Source organism: Tenrec ecaudatus, chromosome 6 (assembly GCF_050624435.1).
Source record: "Tenrec ecaudatus isolate mTenEca1 chromosome 6, mTenEca1.hap1, whole genome shotgun sequence".
Taxonomy (NCBI): domain Eukaryota; kingdom Metazoa; phylum Chordata; class Mammalia; order Afrosoricida; family Tenrecidae; genus Tenrec; species Tenrec ecaudatus.
The window spans coordinates 22,197,394-22,217,016 of NC_134535.1; the positions used below are offsets into that span (position 1 = coordinate 22,197,394).

The window sequence follows — 19,623 nt, forward strand, 5'->3', positions numbered from 1 at the left end:
TATGAAGTAGCAACAAAAATAATTTGATGGTTGGGGTGTCACCACAACATGAGGAACTTACTAAAGGGTCGCGGCCTTAGGAAGGTTGAGAAAACCACTGCTCTAACCAGATGTTTTAGTTCATAAAATTTAAAATCTATAGAATTTTCTTATCTTTGAAAAGCAACTACCTACCTGCAGTTTCAAGTAGAAATTGCAGACTTTGAGATGCAACCAAACCAAGAGGCAATCCGGGTCTTCAAGTCAATTTCTATCCATTGTGACCCTGGTACATGGTCTCCCAGACTGCCAATCTTTGAGCTGCCAGCCTCATCTCTCAAGGGAACGGCTGGTCGGTTTGAACTGCCATGCTTGTGGTTAGCTTTCTGATTAACCATATCAGAGATAAAAAGGGTGTTTCAAAAGCAACAGTACAAGGGGTGTCTCCACTCAGCACCTGCCTCTTTTGGCTGGCAGGATTATGGGAAATCTTAATGTTTTATTTTGGAGTACTTTTGAGGTTTACAGAAAAGTTGGGAGTGGTAGTTGCCAGGTGTTTAGCCAGGTTGTCTTCCTGCATGCTAACATTTGTCAAAACCGACACCCACGATTGCTCTGTTACTCCTACCTTCCCCTCACACTCGGCACATCACCCTGAGCTCTGGTCTGCTTCCCTCACCCTCCCCGTTTTTACCACCTTGACTTGTGAGCACTGGGTAGGCCCACCAATTGTGCTCGCCCGGGGTGGGGGGGGGGTCTGGCTAAGTGCTCTTCTCATCACATTGTCAGCAAAGTCTTTAGGCGTTTCCCCTTCTCCCCGCCCAAACCTGTCACCCCACCAGCCTGAAAGGCAAGATGATTATGTTCTGTCACCCTTGGGACGGCAAGTACCTATAAACTTGAGTATAAGCTGACCCGAATATCAGCCAAGGCACCTAATTTACCACAAAACCTGCATTAAAAATGTGCTGAAAAACTCGGCATATACATGAGCATATGCAGTATCTGAATTCTCTGAGCGAAGTTGCCTCTTCTATGCGTTTTCCGTTTCCAAGTAGCTCTGATGAAAAACACCGCCCCCATAATGTCACAATAAAGAGCTGGGGGGGGGGGGGGCTGAAAGCACAGGCCTACCTGTTAAGCATGGGCAGTATCCATCTGACCCTGCACAATGGGTGCGAAATCACAGGCACAGCACATGGTACCTGGGAACGTTTTTATTTTTATACACATGACAAGATTTTACACCAAGAATAGTCAGTTAAATAGTACAAATTTACATTCATGAGGAATGTTAAAAAAAATTTTAACTAAAAAAACCCACTTCTTCCTGTGACCCATAATCCCAACAGTTTACAGTGCAGGGGAGAAGGGGGCGGGGGGAGCATCCAAAACAAGTCTCTCCCAAAAGAAATGACTTAAACTTCACATTCTCTCTCCACTCAGAATCCCAGCGGTGAAGAGTCTTGTTACAATTCATCTCTTTCAGCTGTTGATAGCTGTGGAGACAAAGACCAGACAGACGGCATCACAAGCCGGGCACAGCAAACCAGCACTTCCTGAGGGTTCCCACACGGAAACCGTAACTCTAAGGGGCCCAGCTGATTTCTGGGTATTCCAGAATGTTACCACGTTTATCTGCCTGGGAACTGAAGACCCAACAGAGCAATGGCCCTTGATAATGAACAAGCAAACAGCAGATGTAAGGAATGAAACAAACATCGTGGGCTGCCGAAACATCAGACACTACGAGTTGCTGGCAGCGTTTGGCAAGTGGGAATAAACCTGATTGGTTATACCTTTTCTGTTTCTTGTTCATCTTCGTCCATTTCTTCATCATCGTCTTGCTCTGCGTCTTCCGTAGTGTCGTCTGTTGCGTCTTCAGGCTCTTCTTCGGGTTCTTCCTCCACCTTGTGGACAAAACCCAGGAAATATTCATCAGCTCCCAATACCTGCAGTCTTGTTTCCCAAAGTGGGTGTGACTGCCCTGCCCCCACCCCACCATGTGCTCGCTGAAACAATCCAGGGGCTGCAGAAACAGATTCTCACACTGTGCCCTGGGCTAGGGGCTCCAGTATAAAAGTTCTTCATTGCCGGGGGGTGGTGGGGGTGGGGGGGACCACTGAGCTTTTTTTTTCTTTCTGAAAGGGGGGTGGTAAGCCAATAAAGTTTGGGAACCTATGATTTAAATGTTTAAGAGCCTAATTAACTTCGGAATGGCAGAACAGTCCTTTCGGTAAATTTAGTTTACAGCCAGGACACAAAAGGGGACTCTCATGTTAATTAAAGCTCAGTGCTTGGAACTGTGGGGATTCAAGCATTCATAAAATTATTTCAAAAAGTAGAAGTTAGCCACATTTCTTGGGGCTTTAGAAAAAAAGCAAGAGAACATCACTTAAGTGAAGGAGACCAAAGTCACCAACCTTTGCGTCAGGGTCAATGTTTAGACTGAGGCGAAGCATTCTTTCTATCCTCTCTCCATAGGCTTTCGTGTCTGGTAAGAGATACCCCGACCGCAGCGTAGCCGTTTCGTACAAAACCACAGCAAGGTCGGACACCGTCTGGTCATTTTCGTCTTCCTGCAGGGGGAGAAGCCACACTAAATGGTCACGAAAAACACATCCCAAAGACACCCTGAAATCGGGGGGTGGCCGTGGCAGCCCTCACCTGTACCCGCCGGAGCAGGGTTCTGATCAGCGGGTGTCTGGGGTTAATTTCCAATGTTTTCTTCTGACTGGCATAGTAACTGTGAAGAGAGGAAAAAAGAACATTAAAAACACGCATGTTCGAGAGGGGAACAATTACAAGGATCTACATGTGACCTCCTCCCTGGGGGACGGACAACAGAAAAGTGGGTGAAGGGAGACATCGGATAGGGCAAGATATGACAAAATAATGATTTATAAATTACCAAGGGTTCATGAGGGAGGGATACCTGATGCCAGGGGCTTAAGTGGAGAGCAAATGTTTTGAGAATGATGAGGGTAACGAATGTGCAAATGTGCTTGACACAGTTGATGTATATATGGTGATATAGTTGTATGAGCCCCCAATAAAATGATTGAAAAATAATTAAAAAACAAAACAAAACATGCATGTTCTAAAGGTCTATGCCCTTACCTTTCCTATTACTAAACTTTTGTAATAGAATATTATGCAGAGAATACCTCTAGGGAAAAAGAGTTTATTGATTTCGACATCTGGCATTTTCCTCTCTAAGGGGAGATGAACAAAATGCATCAAAGGGGAGTATTTAACTCACTGACATCTCCAGTGCCTTTGCTGAGGGGATGACTCACTATGTCGCCCATCCCTCGCTTAGTCGCAGCTCAGTCTCCTAGCCCTGGGTCTGAAGTCTCTGGATCCCTTGGAGTGTGGCTCCATGGTTGCCTCCTAAGACACACCGGGGCCCCGCCCCTAGGATGGTGTTCCTGGAGCTCAGCTGCGTGCAAACCCCACCCCCACCCCAGCTGCAAAATCACTAGCCTTGATTGCAAACTCCAGCTCCCAAGGGAGAGCAAGGCAGTCCACAGCTCCCTCTACCCAGGGCTGGTGAATCAAATTTCAGCTCACAGCGACCCTCTAGAACAGAGGACAATTGCCCCCCCCCCCAGGGTATCTTATTGCCACATCTACTGCAGAGTGACTGGTGGGTTCAAACTGTTGACCTTTTGGTTAGCAGCAAGAGCTTACCCACTGTGCCACCAGGTCTCCTGTTCTTAGCTACACACCAAACACCAAACCCACCGTCAGGATGTCAGCTCTGACGCAGTCACTGGAAATCTTTATGGTTGACAGCGCTACCTGAGCAATCTGAGAGCTTGTAAGACTGACGTGCTTTGCTGTCTCAATGAGTCTGAGAGCTACGTCCACTTTAACCACCAGGGTGTGGACACAATAGGATATGCAATCAGTTCAGGAAATTGGTAGTTAGTGGACACTTAGTACCTGGACACCACATGAAGGCACTCGGAGGTCTAGGACAGATTACTGTTCTTTTCCCACCAGGGGACAACATCTAAACAAAAACGTTTTACTGTGTGATAGTATAAACATTACATAGCAAACCAGAGATTAATGATAAAAATGTGTGTGTGTACAGTATTTTGGAACTGAGTTTCAGAACCAAGAAACTTTATTTCTGAGAGTGGGTTTTAAGAAAATTTTTAACGTAGACCATGGAAAAAAAGTATGTGCAGGTAGCAAAGAGGAGAGGAAATACTCTGAGTGGAGAAAGAGAGCATACGGGAGGGGTAAGTCAACTCCAAGGCTGCGCATACAATCTATAAGCCCATGAAAACAGGCCAAGAGTGACCCCGTTACCACCAGCCCTTGAGTGCAAAATGCTGGCCCCTTCTACCCTTTATTTTATGAGAAATTTCATAAAGAATCTGATCCATGTGAGACAGGTACCTTACTATAACAAAGTTCAGAGACAAGATCCAATAGTATCAACCATGCAAAAATAAACAGAATGCTTAACAGTCATAAAATCCGTCTGAATATAAAATACTACAAAACAGTATATTAAGCGCCCAAATTCCTTTCTATCAATGCAGCAAGAATCCCGTTGCCAATTTGTTGTCTGTGCCTCACATACGTTAGACTCAAAGCAGCAAACCCCCATGTGAGCAGAGCTGGTGCCCGTCCCCCAGGAAGGCCGGGCCGACAGGGGTCCTGCGCAGGGTGCTTACTTGGTCGAGATGTCCTTGCCCGTCTGGTAGGCCTGGGCCTTCATGATCCTCTCCATGTTGCCGGACCAGCCGTACTGGCTGGCCACGAGTGCACACGGAGACTCGGTCAGGCGCTGAGACACCACAGCCTTCTCAATCTTAGGACAAAAGAAAGCCAATGTCAAAGACACAGATGGGCCACTAATGTCATTTTATTTCAACTTTTTAGGATCCATCACTTCACACCATAAATGAACCTTTCCTTCAGGCTTAGGAATTCCTAAGAGACATTAATCTTTCAGTCAGAAATAAAAATACCTAAATTTCAACTCAAAATTAACTTCAAAAAATTATGTAGCGTAAAACTATAGAAAAAGCTCACTTCTCAAAGCTAAACACTCCCCAGGTACGGAACAACCACTACTACCATCCTTGCAGTTCTTTCCCTTCACACATTTTAAGGTTCTTCTCTCAATAGTTAAAAAACCTTTTTTAAAATCATTGTCGATGGTTACATAATAATCCATGATCGAGGAACAAAGTTTAATGTGTTGGCAAACCAAACGCAGCCCAGAGGCAGGTGGCAGACTGCTAGAATACCTTGTCCTTGAGGGCTTTGTCTTTCATCCAGGTGAGCAGCGGCTCGAACTCTTTCTCGACTGCTTCACGGGTCTCCTTAGTCTTCTCACTTTCGTCAAACTTGATTCCTTCCTTGGCGACATTCTGGAATCTCTTCCCGTCAAACTCGGGGAGGGCCTGAATGCAGTACTCGTCCACGGGTTCTGTGAGATATATCACTTCATAGCCTTTTTTCAGAAGTCGTTCGACGAACGGTGAGGATTCAGCCTACAAAATGAAGGGGAATAATCAGTCTTTCCAGCCCAGCGCTGGCAGAGTTGCTCACCTGACAAGTGTCTTATCAAGCACCCCATGCTACAGAGGAATTGCTGCGCAGGCAGAGGCACCAAATGACTTTCCTATCAATGACTGGCCAGCGCTCTGACGACCTCCCGTCAGAATCGGCCTTTCCATGTTCCCCTTTTCAGGAAAATCTCGAGCTGCATTCTCAGGATTTTGGCGCCTGAGCTGCTCACCTCCTTTCGGCTGGACCCAGCCATAAAGTAGATTTTGTCCTGCTTCTCCTTCATTCTTTCCACATACTGGTCTAGACTGGTAATGTCGGTTTCATGATGAGAAGACTGGAATCGAAGAAGTTTGGCAAGACGTGTTCGATTCGAGTGGTCTTCAATCACACCCAGCTTGATGTTGGTGCCAAATTCTTTCCAGAAAGTATCATTGTATTTCTCATCAGCAATCTTCTTGATCATATCCAGAGTTTTACGGACAAGCTTCTTTCTAATGACCTAAAATGATGAGAGAGAAGAAGGGTCTCAAGTATATTTGAGAATCTACATTAAGGAAGCTATCGGGGCAGAAAGGGCGGAGTACAGACACAGAGAAGGCAGTGTTGCCGCTTTGCCTGGGGAGCTGGGCAACAATGGAGCAACCCCACTGCCACCTAGGGCGCAGAGACCTGCTTCTTCAAGCTGTGACCTTCACTAACTAGCCAATGTGCAAGCATGACACTGGGGGCTCTGGTGGGCCCAAACCACTGACCACTGGGCTCATGGTTAAACACATCACCATTGGAGCCCCCAGAGCCTGTGCTGTTGCAATGACCCCACAGCAAAACGCCAGTCACAGATCTGTTGTGCTCGATGCTCTCGATTCTCTCTAGGACCTAACTATTTTCAATATTTTAAGTTTGAAATATTTCAAAATTTTAAATTTAAATACCAATGTCTTCTCATTATGGAGTCTGGAAAAAATATTTACTTTTAAAAAGAAATAAAAGGTTTGAAAAATGGATGGCTCGGTAAGAAAGCCACCTGGCAAAATGTTAGTCAGGAACCACACAGACACACAGTGTTTACCAGTTCTTTCAATTCTTCTATGTTTGAAAATAATTTGTGTAATAATTCATGGGGGATGGGAGATAAGAACCAGTTTCTCAGTATCATCTGAGAAAAATCAAGTTTCTTATCTGAACAACCAAGGCCCAGACAATCTGGTCACTAACAGGGCTTGCCCTTCTCAACCCCAATCAGGAGCAAAGCAGCCTGTCCTTTCCCCAGGCACTTACTTTAAGCAACTTATGTTGCTGAAGGGTCTCGCGGGAAACATTCAACGGGAGGTCATCTGAGTCCACCTTCGGAGAGCAACCGGAAGTTCAATAAGCAACAAGTACACCGCAGAACCCCTCACCCACAACAACCCCCAGCCAGGCTGCAGAAACTTACAACACCCTTGACAAAGTTAAGGTACTTGGGCATCATGTCATGGAAGTCGTCCGTGATGAACACTCGGCGCACGTACAGCTGAAAGGAGAGGGAACTGTCACTTTGTGGGAAATGAGACCTGGCATGTGTCAGACTCAGTGGACACAACTGAGAAAGTCACCTTGATGTAGTCACTTTTCTTGGACCCATACTCGTCAAACAGACCCCGCGGAGCAGAAGTGGGCACGAACAAGATGGACTTGAAGGTGACTTCCCCTTCAGCTGTGAAGTGGATATAGGCCATCGGGTCATCACTCTCCTAGGGGAAATGGGCATGTTGGTCATTCAGAAAGCACAAGGAAAAGCTGCAAAGGCTAAACATCTATTCACAGGTAGTTGAATGAAAAGTTGAATGAAAAGTTCTTACAAAAAAAAAGTGGGCGGGTGCCACAACGTGAAGAAATCAAAAGGCTAGATAGTTGTTCTAATAAGGACGGTTAATAGTAGGAGTCCATTCCTAACAAGGAGAAGAATGGATGATGGGTCTACATTTTGTCTAAGTAAATAGTCAACCCCACCCTACCGAGCACAGCAGAAGTACCTCTGTGGCTGTAAATATGGGAGAAAAACCTCACCTTTCGCTTACACTACAAGCTGTTTTCAACCACTGATCTTACAGGTAGCAGCCCAACTTGTAACCCACTACACCACCAAGGCTCCCAACAGTGAATACATAGAACTATGTAAACAGCTGCCAAACAGAGATAAAAACTCCTTAGACTTGCAGTAGCCATTATTGTACCCACATATGGCTACTGAGCACTGCAACAAACGCCCCTGGCTTGAACTCAGTTGTACTGTTGGGATCAAAAGACATCAGTGTGCAGACAGACAGCACACCAAATACGAGACATCAGCGCAGAACAGACTTGACGTCAGTGGGTTTTGTTTTCCCTGCACTTTTTATGTTGGCCACATGTTCAAACATTATGAGCATTTAGGGTTAAATTAGTTATAATATTAAAGCTAGTTTCTTCACCCATCTAACTTTTAAAATGGTGAACTGTAAACTTAAATGGCTATGTTGTTGCTATTTCTAGATGAAAGCCAATTTATAAATGCTAGTACTCAAAAACTCATGGGAATGGAAGCATGGAAGCAAACATAGGGTAGGCTCACTAAGTAACCGATCAGAAGGAATCCAAGAGTATAAGTACGGAGACATCATGTAGCCCTGCTAAGACCGTTGACACGTTCTGTTTTATACAATGTTACATCCGGGGAAACATCAAGGTGAAATGACCTTGAACCATGTTAGTTTTGGAAAGGACCAGTAAAATGGCACGGGAACCAGACTTAGTAATTATCTTTAGGTCTAACTTCCCAAAAGGAGTGTTTGATGTTGTAAACAAGCCCATTAAAGATCACATTAAAGGCCATTCAGAAACATGATGCCAGGTTTTATGGGTCTTGTGGTGAAAAGCAAACAGCTAGGTGGTTCGTCAGTCCCTTTGGCAATCCGGTGACGCCTAGACTCCAATGTATGGCTTGTTCTAAGAGTTGTAAGTGCCCCAATTAAATGATTTTTAAAAAGCAGTTTCCCTGCAGACGCACAAAAAAGTAGACTTAAAAATAACCACACACATAGGATTATGAAGAAAACCAACTGTACTGAAACTGGCATAATAAAACTGTTCTACTGTCCCTCAGATCTAAATACTAGTCTGAGTGGCTAAAAAAGGAAGAAAAAGGAAACAAGTGGACTTCTAAGTCTTTAATGACTTACAGGTTCATTTCAAATATAGAAAAAAATAAAACCATCAGTTCCGTCAATACATTGTTAGCATCGATTCTAACATCATGTGCTCCCTCATCACCACGACTGAGTTGCCTCCCACTCGGAGCTACCCTGACGTAGGGTTCCCGAGACTATAAATCTTTATGGGAGCAGACAGCCTCAGCATGGTCCAGAGGAGCGGATCGGGGGTGGGAACCACTGACCTTGTGGTGGGCAGCCCAAAGCCTATTGATTTCTTGGCCATCGTAATTCAGAAACAATGATGAGCATCGTAATTCAATTTCCATGAAATAATGCGCCTTGGAACCCTATTACTCATCAAGACTATCACTAGTGAGACTTCAAAGTTCTGGTGAAACGTAATAATTTCATAACACAAACAAGAGACTCTACCCCCATCCCCATAAAACCTAAATACACACTACTTAATATACAAATGCGAGCTTGAATAGGTTAATAATTTAAGAATTCTTTGAACCCTTGATCATTTCAGCCACAGCCCAGAGGCTAGACAAGTTGCAGTTGGCCGCGTGGCTCGCTCATGGCGAAAAGCCATCTGGGGCACCCCCATCCACGCTTTTCGGCTACAGTCAACTTACACCAGCAGGGCAAGTCTGTGTCCTCATTACAAGCAACGCCAGGGTCAGAACATTACCTTTGAAAATGACTTGTAGAAGGCTTTGTATTCATCCTCCTCCACGTCTTTTGAGGGCCGCTGCCATATTGGTTTGATGTCATTCATAAGTTCCCAATCCCAGACAGTTTTTTCAACCTGGAATGAGCAGTCTTTGTCAGTGTCAGCCCATTTCATTAGCAGTGACACTAGCTGTAATGTAACCAGCGCATTTCAGAGGCATAGGTGGAGCAGCTAGAGGCTGCCAAGGCTAGTCTGGTCACTGCCAACAGGATCCACATGTCAGCGCCGCGTGCTTCTCTCAGCACTGGAAACGGCCATCGTTTACCAAGCAGACCTTTACACATTAATGACAGAAGCTTAGTACAAGCCACATCATGCGTGTGTGACAAGCTACACTCACCTTTTTAGTTTTAGGCTTCTTGTCTTCTTCTTCTTCTTCTACTGCAGCTTCATCATCCGATTCTTCCTTTTCCTCTTTGGCGGATTCTTCTTCTTCCATAGGCTCCTCCACAGTTTCAGTCTGTTGAAGTTGAAAGTTAAACTCACATGTTTAATAATTCTAATCTCATCAACAGAATATGAAGTACAATTACAACTCTCCCCTTACAACCACTCAGGAAACCCTCAAAGTACTCCCATTTAGCCTTCAGTAAGTGGCACTGAGCTGACGCTGCCTCATAGTGACACCGGACAGAGTAGAACTGTCCCAAGGGGCTTCTAAATGCTGCAAATCTTGGCAGAAGCAGATGGCAGTTAGTGGGTTCGAATTGCCAACCTTTTGTTCAGCAGCTGAGGGCTTTAATCACCCGGACCGCAGTGTCAAGGCTCTTCTATTAAGACAGGTGTCCTAATCATTCCTCAGGCACAACCTTAGGTATGTGCCAAGGTCACACACCCAGTGTATCAAACAGACGTACCTTGCTGCTCCACACATAAATGGGAAAGTTTATGAACTGTGAATACTTTCTGACGAGATTTTTAATCGTATCCAATTCAAGGTAATCAGATGCTTCTTCTTTGAGAACAAGGCTGCAAAGAATGCAAGACATTTAAAGAGGAATACCCACAGTTTAGAAGATTTGATGAAAAACTTATCTAAATAAAGCCCAAACAATATATACTCTAAGAACTCTTTCATTATTATCAGTAAGAATTTTTAAGCTGAACACAACAAATATGGGTAAGCGAAAAGGAAAGACTCTTCCTTGCATTTGCTCAGGCACAACGTCCTTAGTTCCAAATAGAAGATAAAAAGGTTCTCCACCATCAGAATATGTTTAAGGACCTGAAATCTGAAGATCGCTCACAGCGAGAAAGCACTGGAGACAAATGAGATTACAGCTTCGACTCTGTACTGGGGGCGAAATCAAATGGCAATTATTGTAGGTGGCTATTTTAATTAATAAAAAATATGCTCCTTAAAAATACCCAGAAAGTTAAGCTTCCAATATTGGTTTCTCAGCATCCAGATGAGCAATGAATTCGAAGACACATGGAAACAATTAGTCCGAGTTCTAATGAATAATGCAGACTAAATCTCCATCACTTCAAGACCGGCAGAACTAGGTGGTGCCCCACTACAACTACCCCCAATGGATTTTAAAAGGTCCTGAATAAATGGAAAAAACTGTGGAAAAGAACTCAAAATCCTACAGCAGAACAGGCTTAATGGTCAGACTGGTGGAACCCCCAGATTGTGGCCCTTTATCCACCTTTTAGCTCTAGAACTGAGTAATCAACTATTGAAGATCAAAGGGCAGACCAAAGTTCAGAGTTAAGAAAAGGATGAGGGATAGAAAAAGGAAAGACAGGTGGGGTAAACGAAGGGGATTTAAATGGATGAACTGAAGCAAAATATATATAAATTGTTGAATACAAATTCTAAAAGTTAGTCTAAATGCTTTATACCTGCACTATCCAAAGGCTAGTGACTTTTCCCATTTAAATAAATTAAAATTCAAATCAACAGCCACACTGGCACATTTAAAGCACTCATTCCCATGTGCTGAGCGGCAGCTGTCTCAGACAGCAGATATATAACATTTCCACCATTCACAGAACATTCTACTGAACAATGGCTTGAAAAACACTGATAAATGTAGCATTCTTCTCCTCCCTTCTGTAAAGCCCTCTCCCACTCAGCTGAAAAAATCCCCACACGCACGCATGCATTACTGCTCCACCGGGATGCTTGGGCCCCCAATAACCAGGGCACTGACGCATGCCTGGGCTTCTCCTGGCCCCTGTACATGCCCACATGTAAACAAGTTATGGGCCAGGGTCATACAGGCCAGAGTATGTCTGGTCTCAGAGCATCCATTCCAGTGATGTAGGTGTAGACGGAATGATTAAACTGCTGCTTAGACATCTTGGTAGAAGTAGTTAAGATACAGGACCAGGGAGTTCACTAAGTCAAATCTAAACAAATGGGCAACAAGACTTCTTACAGAACCCTTAAGTTGTCTCACTGAGACCCAGCTTTACCTCTCTGTGAACTGTTTATGGCTACACCCAAGCCACATGAGCAAGAGCTGTGAAAGGACAGAGACCAAGCCTGGAATATTTTACTAAGCTGCATTTCTGAGACTAAGTTTGCTACCATATGACAACACAGAGATCAGGCCTAAGACCATGGCAGTGAGCAAGCTCGCTGGAGGAAGTCAAGAGAACGAGAAAAGGTCTATAGGTGGCTTAGAGAGTATCATTGAGGCCTTTCTGGCTCATAGAGCCGCTACAGGGCAGAGAAGAGGTGCCCTTGGGTTTCCCAGACTCTAATGGAGTAGAAAGTCTCGTCTTTCTCCCTGAGGAGCAGCTGGTGGCAATGAAGGAAAAAAGAGGTTTCAGTGAGTGCGCAGTTGCTGTGAGTTTCCTGGAGTTCCCAGCCCTGCCCATGACCATGGAAAGAATTGCTGCCCAGTCCTGAGCCTTCTGGGGTTAGGAATGCTGTGGACCCTAAGGTCTTCAACAGCTGATTTGCAGACGCTGACTGCCAGGGCTCCCCTCTTAGTTTCTCAGTCTGGAAGCGCTGCTGAAAGCTGTCCAGCACCATGGCAACACGCAAGCCTCCAGGGACACATGGGCAGTGGCTGCGCAAGAAGTGCGCTGGCCGAGAATCAAATCTCAAACGTCTCCTGTGCTTGGGAGGTGGGCATCCTGCTGCTCACTTGTTAATATACACAGACTGAAAAAACTCATCATTCAGTACACTATTTCCCACATAATTCCATCTTTTAAGCTGACCGTTTAAAGCCAAAACAAGGTATGACTAGAGATAAAAGCAGCGGCAAAGTGTAGGCCTTTTCAAGGAGCTCAGCTGTCCAGAGCCGGGAGAAGAGAGCAGAGCCCCTGCACTGACAGAGACCCTCGCCTCCCGCCTTGAAGAGGTCTGGGAAGGGGCTATTTATGCTTGTCCCTGGGCAGCAGATCAAAGCACATGGACAACTTCAGGGACACAAAGTAGAACACCGCTGGTGTTGCAGGGGAAGTAACAATACAGGATGTCAAGCGCGCTCTATCGTTTCCATCACCTCTCACAGCTGCCCTGCGAAGGATACAAGCAGCAGCTCATTCAGAGGTGGGAAGAGAAGGGGGAAGTGGGCACTGAGTTGGTTGAAAGCATCCTTCTATTTTATTGATTTCAATAAGATGAGGTCACATAGGCCAAGTTCTTGATCACAGCAACCCCTCACCCCCCACCTCTGTGTCTATTTCCTCTGGCCACAAGTATCCCCTGGAATTTCAAACACTTGTTCTTGCTGTATGCGATTCTTGCTTGTTTGACTGTGTTTCCTTCCAGGTTCTCACCTAACTATCGCTAGTCTCAAAGGATTTTCTAATCCTTTTCCTGACGGACACCAACAGTGTCCCTTAGCTTCTTCTCTGGCACCCCTCAGTCTGCTATTATTTCAGTGTTCTCGCTAATCCGAAGCCAGTAAAGCAGCAATTACATTCGCTGTCTTTATCCTTCACTGCAGTCCTAAACGCTTACCACTGCAACAGGTACCCAAATCCCATCAACGGCATTTACTGACCAAACATCCATGCTACTTGGACACATCTGTTCTGGTGCCAGATAACTCCTCCCTTTTCTTTTTCCATCCTAAAACATTCAAACTCTCTGGAGCATCGGTTTTCTCTTTTTCTACCTAAGAAATCTGATCTATCTCTAGTTCTCTAACCTCCAGCAGGCGTGCTAAGCAGAAGGCACTAAGACATAACTATTAGTAACTGATAATTCCCAATGAAACTTGGAGATGTGAATGTTAATAACAAGTTATCAAAAATCCCAAACTAGACCTAAGCTGGGGACCATCTGTGGCAATGCAGACAGGACATGTTACCTTCTAGCATGAATTGGTCAAAATAATAGCTACAGGCTGCTTCTTTCCTTATAAAACCCTGGAAGTTGGGAAAAATCTGAACTGGAGCACTGTACACAGAGCTGGGCAAGTTACCTCTGAAATAGAACTTCAACGGTTTGAAAAAAGGGTGTGTGTGTGTGTGTGTGTGTGTCAAAAAGCCCCACTATTTTCAGTGTGACAAGTATCAAGAGATGCTTATCTGCTGGGCATCGGTTGTGTCATCCATCCAAACAGCGAAAGGGTTAAAAGGAGTCCTCAGTCCAAATACTACCATGTCTAACCCAAGAGGCAGAACACCAACTGTGCTTATGGTCTTCCTTCAAGCCTCTTAAATTTACCTATTCTCTCTAACCCACCTCCCAAACGATTCCTTCAAATTTAGAAGCCCACATACAAGTTAGTTAATACTCACGTAATTGTGGTTCCCCGTCCCAGAGTGTTTCCTCTTGGGTCGGCAATTACAGAAAATTCACTGGAGTCGGATTCCCAGATGTGCTGGGTGTCATTGTTGTGCTTAGACGTGACAATAACCTTATCTGCTACGAGGAAGGCAGAGTAAAAACCGACACCAAACTGGCCAATCAATTCGGAAGTCGACTGCCCATCTTCTTGTACCTCAGTCATTCTGTTTAAGAACTCGCTGGTCCCCGATTTGGCGATGGTACCAAGGTTTTTCACCAGCTCCTCCCTGGTCATTCCTACACCTGTGTCTGTGACATGGAGCAGGTTCCTCTCTTTGTCACACTAAAATCAAGACAAGGACAGGCGTTACCCTTGCTTACCATGTGACGCCAAGTGACTGCTGAGCTACAAAGAAATTAAGAAGTTATCGGTGTTGGACTATAGCAATTCTCACACAACAAGTTAGAGGGAGCTATTTTTCTCTACGTAATAATGGATGACACGTCCAGCAAGTACACACCTTAAAGTACAAGCATTTTTCATTAGATGAAAAACTCTTGCTTCACCTGAACTGTGCAGGTAAACTTTGCAAGAATTTAAAAACCAGCACTCTGAGGCTTGACACTTTGCTATGAAGTGATGCCAATATAGAGAAAGGAGGGGGAAAAACACACACACCACAATGTTATGTCTTGCTCATTTCTCTGATAGAAAGCAAAGGGATCCCAAACTTGAAGGACTGCTACCAACATTGAGGCGCTCAGCTTTCCAGGAGCACAGGACTGCTCATGGGCCAGCTATACTTGGGTGAGGTCACATGACTAGTTCTGGCCAATGAGCCACAAGTGGGAGTCATCAGTGCTGCTTCCAGACTGGAGCCTTTAATCAATGTGAGACCCTCCAGAGCTCTCTGTACCATGGCAACCAGCTACACTCCAGATGGCAGCTGCTCAATCTGCCTGCTCCTGTTGTGAGGATGACAGGGCACAGAGGCCATGGGCAGCCTTTGGTTGATGCTTTCAGCCAGGAGTTGGCAAACAGTTTCTGTCAAGAGCCAGCTTGTGACTATTTTAGGCTCTGTGGACTCTCAGGTATGAAGCAACTCTGCTATGCCAGCACATGAGAAGCCCATCGCAAACACTCGAGCCAAGCTCACTGCCACCGGTCCACTCCAACTACAGCAACCAGATAGGACAGAGGAGAACTGCTCCTCCTGTGGGCTGAGACCCAGTCTTTCCAGGAGTAGAAAGCCTCATCTTTTTTCCATGGATAAGCTGGTGATTTTGAACTGCTGACACTGTAGCTTGCAGTCCAATGCTGTAACCTATTATGATCAGGGCTCCTGTAACATGACCCATAGTAATCCATAAACAGATGGGCATGGATGGCTCCTCTGTTCCAGTAAGACTTTATTGGACAGATAGGAACTGGAAACACAGGGAATCCAGGACAGAAGATGATCCCTTCAGGACCAATGCTGAGAGTAGCGATACCGGGAGGGTGGAGGGAAGGTGGGGTAGAAAGGAGGAACAGATTACAAGGAGCTACACATAACCTCCTCCATGAGGGAAGGACAACAGAAAAGGGGGTGAAGGGAGAAAACGGGCAGTGTAAGATATGACAAGATAATAAATTATCAAGGGTTCATGAGGGAGAGGGAGTGGGGAGGGAAGGGGGAAAAATGAGGAGCTGATACCAAAACCTCAAGTAGAAAGCTAATGTTTTGAAAATAATGATAGCAACAAATGTACAAATGTGCTTGACACAGTGGATCTATGTATGGATTTTGATAAGAATTGTACGAGCCCCCAGTAGAATGATTTTCAAAAATTAAATATAAATAAACAAAAACAAAGAGTATGTTTAGGCTTATGGGGGAAAAAGCCCCATACTTTATTGGAACAAAACAGGAACCAGTATAGTATGGACTGGGCCCACAGACCAAAAGCTGTCGACTCCTGATGGAAGCCTCTGATGTCTGAGAGTTGTAACTGTAACATCATGTAGCTGAACCTGGCCTGTCTGGATTCCCTATCTCTAAGGAGTCCTTTAATAATAAAAAAAAAAAAAAAGGAAAAGTTTTAACGCTCACCTTGATTTTGACTGTTAGTTCTTCATTTCCAGACAGAGCATTTTCATCAGTCAAGGATATTAGCCTTATCTTGTCTAATGCATCGGAAGCATTTGAAATCAGCTCTCGTAAGAAAATCTAAGTGGAAACCATATTTAGGACACAGGTTAGCCTCAAGACACATAAGAATCACATGTCAAATTCACTTTCTCTGCTTTACCCAAGGCATGCTATTCCTTCTGGCACTGTCTTGGTAAAAGGAGCTATAGCTCTTTAGACAAAAGGACCATGGCTGCTACAAGGGATACTGATAAAAGGCCCAACGGTCCCCTACCAGGGCTCTTTATGTCTGTAACACGTGAGGCTCAGTTTGAGGGACTATCCTCAAGACCCAACAACTACTTAGCAGGCAGGAACATAATGTGGAGAGGAACACTATGCCACCACCATCGAGTCCTTTCTGACTTCCGGTGAATCTACAGGGCAGAGTAGAACCACTCCCTAGGGGTTCCCCTACTAGCCATCTTTATGGGAAAAGACAGTCTCATCTCTCTCCCATGGCAAGACTGGTGAGTTCGAACTGCTTACCTGGCAGTTAGCAACCTAATGTGCATGTAACCCATTACATACACAAGGGGTCATTTGGAAAGGAAGCCAACAAACCAAAACACCACACTCACTTCCAACAAGTCACTTCTGACTCAGAGTGACCCTGGAGGGCAGAGAACTGCCTCTGTGAGTGTCTGAGACTGCAACTTCTCAGGGAGCAGAGAGCTCATCATTTACCTGTGGAGCAGCTGGTGGTTTCCAACTGGTACCTTTCAGGTTAGCAGCCCGACATGTAACAACTATGCCACTAGGGCTCCTTGTAGAGAAAAAGGGTCACACATTTCCCATCACCTCCCCAACAGGTATGTATCTAGCAACAATCCTTATTCAAATTGGGTTATTTAAACTTCACTAATTTGGTGGAATTCTGATAAAGTGTATTTACTATGAGTACAGGCACATGTGCTATGGACAGAGATGAAAGACTAGCTTACCTCTTTGTTTTTATACAGGGAGTTGATGATAAGCTTCATCATTCTGTTCACTTCAGCTTGGAAAGCAAACTTTTCAGACTTCTCTCGAAGTTCTCTTATTTGGGAGGCGTTTAATCCATCCAACTGAATTGCTTCTTCCTCTCTAAGGAAATCAGTTTGATAAACGAATGTCACTTGCTTAATTCCCTACAAAAGCATCCCAGCTGTGACACGCAGCAGTACTAGATGACAGTCCCAAGGGTTACGAGGCCAAAATGAGAACCTTTATAAAATTCTACCACACTGCCAAGAAGCCAAGGCCCGAGCAAAGGTAAAAACTAGCCACTGCTCAACAGGCAGAGTCCTAGGTGTATAATACACAAACTGAGGGGAGGACAAAACCAATGGGGAGGTCTTTAAAGAGGTCCTTGGATGTTTGTGGGGCTCCTACCCCACAAGATCATCAACAAAGAGCATTCTCAAAGGAATTCAATTCTGATCAGTCATTTCTGGAGGCAGGTGATGATGGATATACTGGGAATCAGGAGGCACTTCAGTACACATATACATAGAGCCATACATAGGTACAGACAGGCATACAATCCTTACGACTTGTTCTCTGACCGCGTCTAGGCATTCAAACCCAGGGTCTTAACGCTTTCTCTCTCTCTGATTTGGGACTAACCAACAAACACTACTTTATCTAGTCCCCTTCGAGAATCCCTGCCACCAAACAGTACTGTACCCCAGTGTTTATGACAAAGTCACAGGGTTTATATGGCTTGTTTCAGAGGAGCACAAACCTCTGTACTACTTCATCATCCGTCCTAGAGCCTTCTCTGCTTTTACCCAGGTCCTCCTCCACGGTACCTTCCACATCGACGTCATCTGCTTGGACTGACCCTGAGGGAAGATTCGACACCAGAAAGAAATATTGTTAATTTGAGAAAGATCCAAGGGGCTTTGGGTAGCATGAGTGGCAAAATTCCGTGGGCAAACAGGGGCGGTGGCAAGGAAAGACTGGGTTAGTTTAAATACTCAACTGCAAAGCCAGGTCAGCATGTTTCTTATTCAAGTTCGGATGCTGAGCTTCAAGCCCCGCCTCCGGCCTTCCCACCCCCCCCCCGCGACGCCCCCGGTGAAATATGGGGGCAGCCAGACCTTCTAAACCTCTGATCCTCCAACCCATGTAAAATTTTAAAAACACCGTGCCCCCATTTGGCAAGTGATACCAGGCCCCTTCTACATCCACACGTGTTGCGCGCTGGCCAAGAGCTCCAAACTGGCCAAGCCCAAAGTCAGGCCTCCGTTGTCACAAATCGGAACACAAACGGGGTGTGTAACCTCTGGGGAGATGGGAACCGAAACCCCTCACTCCCCCCGCCACCCTGTGGGGGGACACTAGAGGCCAGGTAGAAGCAAAGAAAAGGATCTCTCTCTAGCAAAACGCAATCAAACACGCTAACATTCCCTTCCCCCGGGACGGGTCCAAGGCCCCGCGCTCCCGAGTCCAGAATCAAGAAAGCGTGCGCTCGCGGGAGCTGGGGGTCCTCCAACTCGGCTGGACAAAGGTCGCAGCGAACGGCTAAAGTCCTCCGGGGCCCGGCCAATAAATATTCCACGGAGCGACGAAGTTCCAGAGAGGCGAGCCCAGGCCCCACATCGGGAGGCTGAGCGCGGATACTACGAGATCGGCAGGGGATTTAAACCAATAGGTTCTCTTTTTTGTTTCCGCTGGAAGAGAGTCAATTAAACTCCTCGAGTATTTTCCCGGGAAAGGGGATTGGCGCCCTCGGCCCGTCACGGTCTCGGCTGGCCCCCCTCCCAGGTTCAACGCCTCCAGAACCTTCGAGAAGCGGCTGCGCTACGGCAGTGGGGGCACCCGCTCCCCGGATCACTCACCGAAGGTCAGCAGCACGCAGCACAGGCCCAGCACCCAGAGGGCCTTCATGGCGCACGGCGAGTGAGATCCCCAAGTCCCTTTTGACCACTGGAGCCGCCTCCACCCCCACCCCGAGGCTCAGGTCCTCACACCTCAAACCGTGCGGTCCGCCCACTAGCCTCCGAGCCGCTCCGGCGCTTTTCACCCCCACTCCTCGCGGGCGGGGGACGGGAAACACGAACCCGCCAATCACGCCGCACCACGCACCTTGTGCGCCCAATGAGGACTCGTGGGGGGGACCGCTGCCCACCAATCGGAGCTGTCCAGGTGCGGCGTCCCATGCCCGTAGCGTGGCTCCTTCCTATTGGTCATCCGTACCCGCTTTTCTCCAATCAAATGCCTCCGCGGGCCCCTCACACGCAGGGCCACCCCTTTGCCTGGGAATCTTCGGCCTCTAACGGAAACCGCCCAGGCAACGTCATCGCAGAACACCTTCATCCTTTGAGAGGTCGCAGGGAA

The 19,623-nt window shown here is 46.1% G+C and overlaps 1 protein-coding gene across 1 annotated transcript; it reads right to left on the minus strand.

Annotated features, from left to right (window-relative positions):
- Positions 1-1,181: 1,181 nt before the first annotated feature.
- Positions 1,182-19,289, minus strand: HSP90B1 (heat shock protein 90 beta family member 1). The gene is made up of 18 exons (XM_075551082.1): positions 19,125-19,289; positions 18,026-18,125; positions 17,244-17,385; positions 16,222-16,338; positions 14,140-14,471; positions 10,284-10,395; positions 9,767-9,886; positions 9,385-9,501; positions 7,113-7,250; positions 6,953-7,030; positions 6,796-6,861; positions 5,747-6,016; positions 5,253-5,498; positions 4,674-4,810; positions 2,647-2,725; positions 2,403-2,558; positions 1,779-1,889; positions 1,182-1,478 (listed from the first exon to the last, which is right to left on the minus strand). Exons 1-18 carry the CDS (start codon positions 19,171-19,173, stop codon positions 1,449-1,451), a joined length of 2,400 nt encoding a protein of 799 aa, XP_075407197.1. The 5' UTR covers positions 19,174-19,289; the 3' UTR covers positions 1,182-1,448.
- Positions 19,290-19,623: the final 334 nt, after the last annotated feature.

Excerpts from the sequence above, each read along its gene's own strand:
- HSP90B1 (XM_075551082.1), bottom strand. The coding sequence starts at position 19,173 with ATGAAGGCCCTCTGGGTGCTGGGCCTGTGCTGCGTGCTGCTGACCTTC. Across the intron at positions 6,862-6,952 it reads TTAACTTTGTCAAGGGTGTT|GTGGACTCAGATGACCTCCC; the intron begins GTAAGTTTCTGC and ends TGCTCTCCGAAG. Across the intron at positions 5,499-5,746 it reads CTGGGTCCAGCCGAAAGGAG|GCTGAATCCTCACCGTTCGT; the intron begins GTGAGCAGCTCA and ends TTCATTTTGTAG.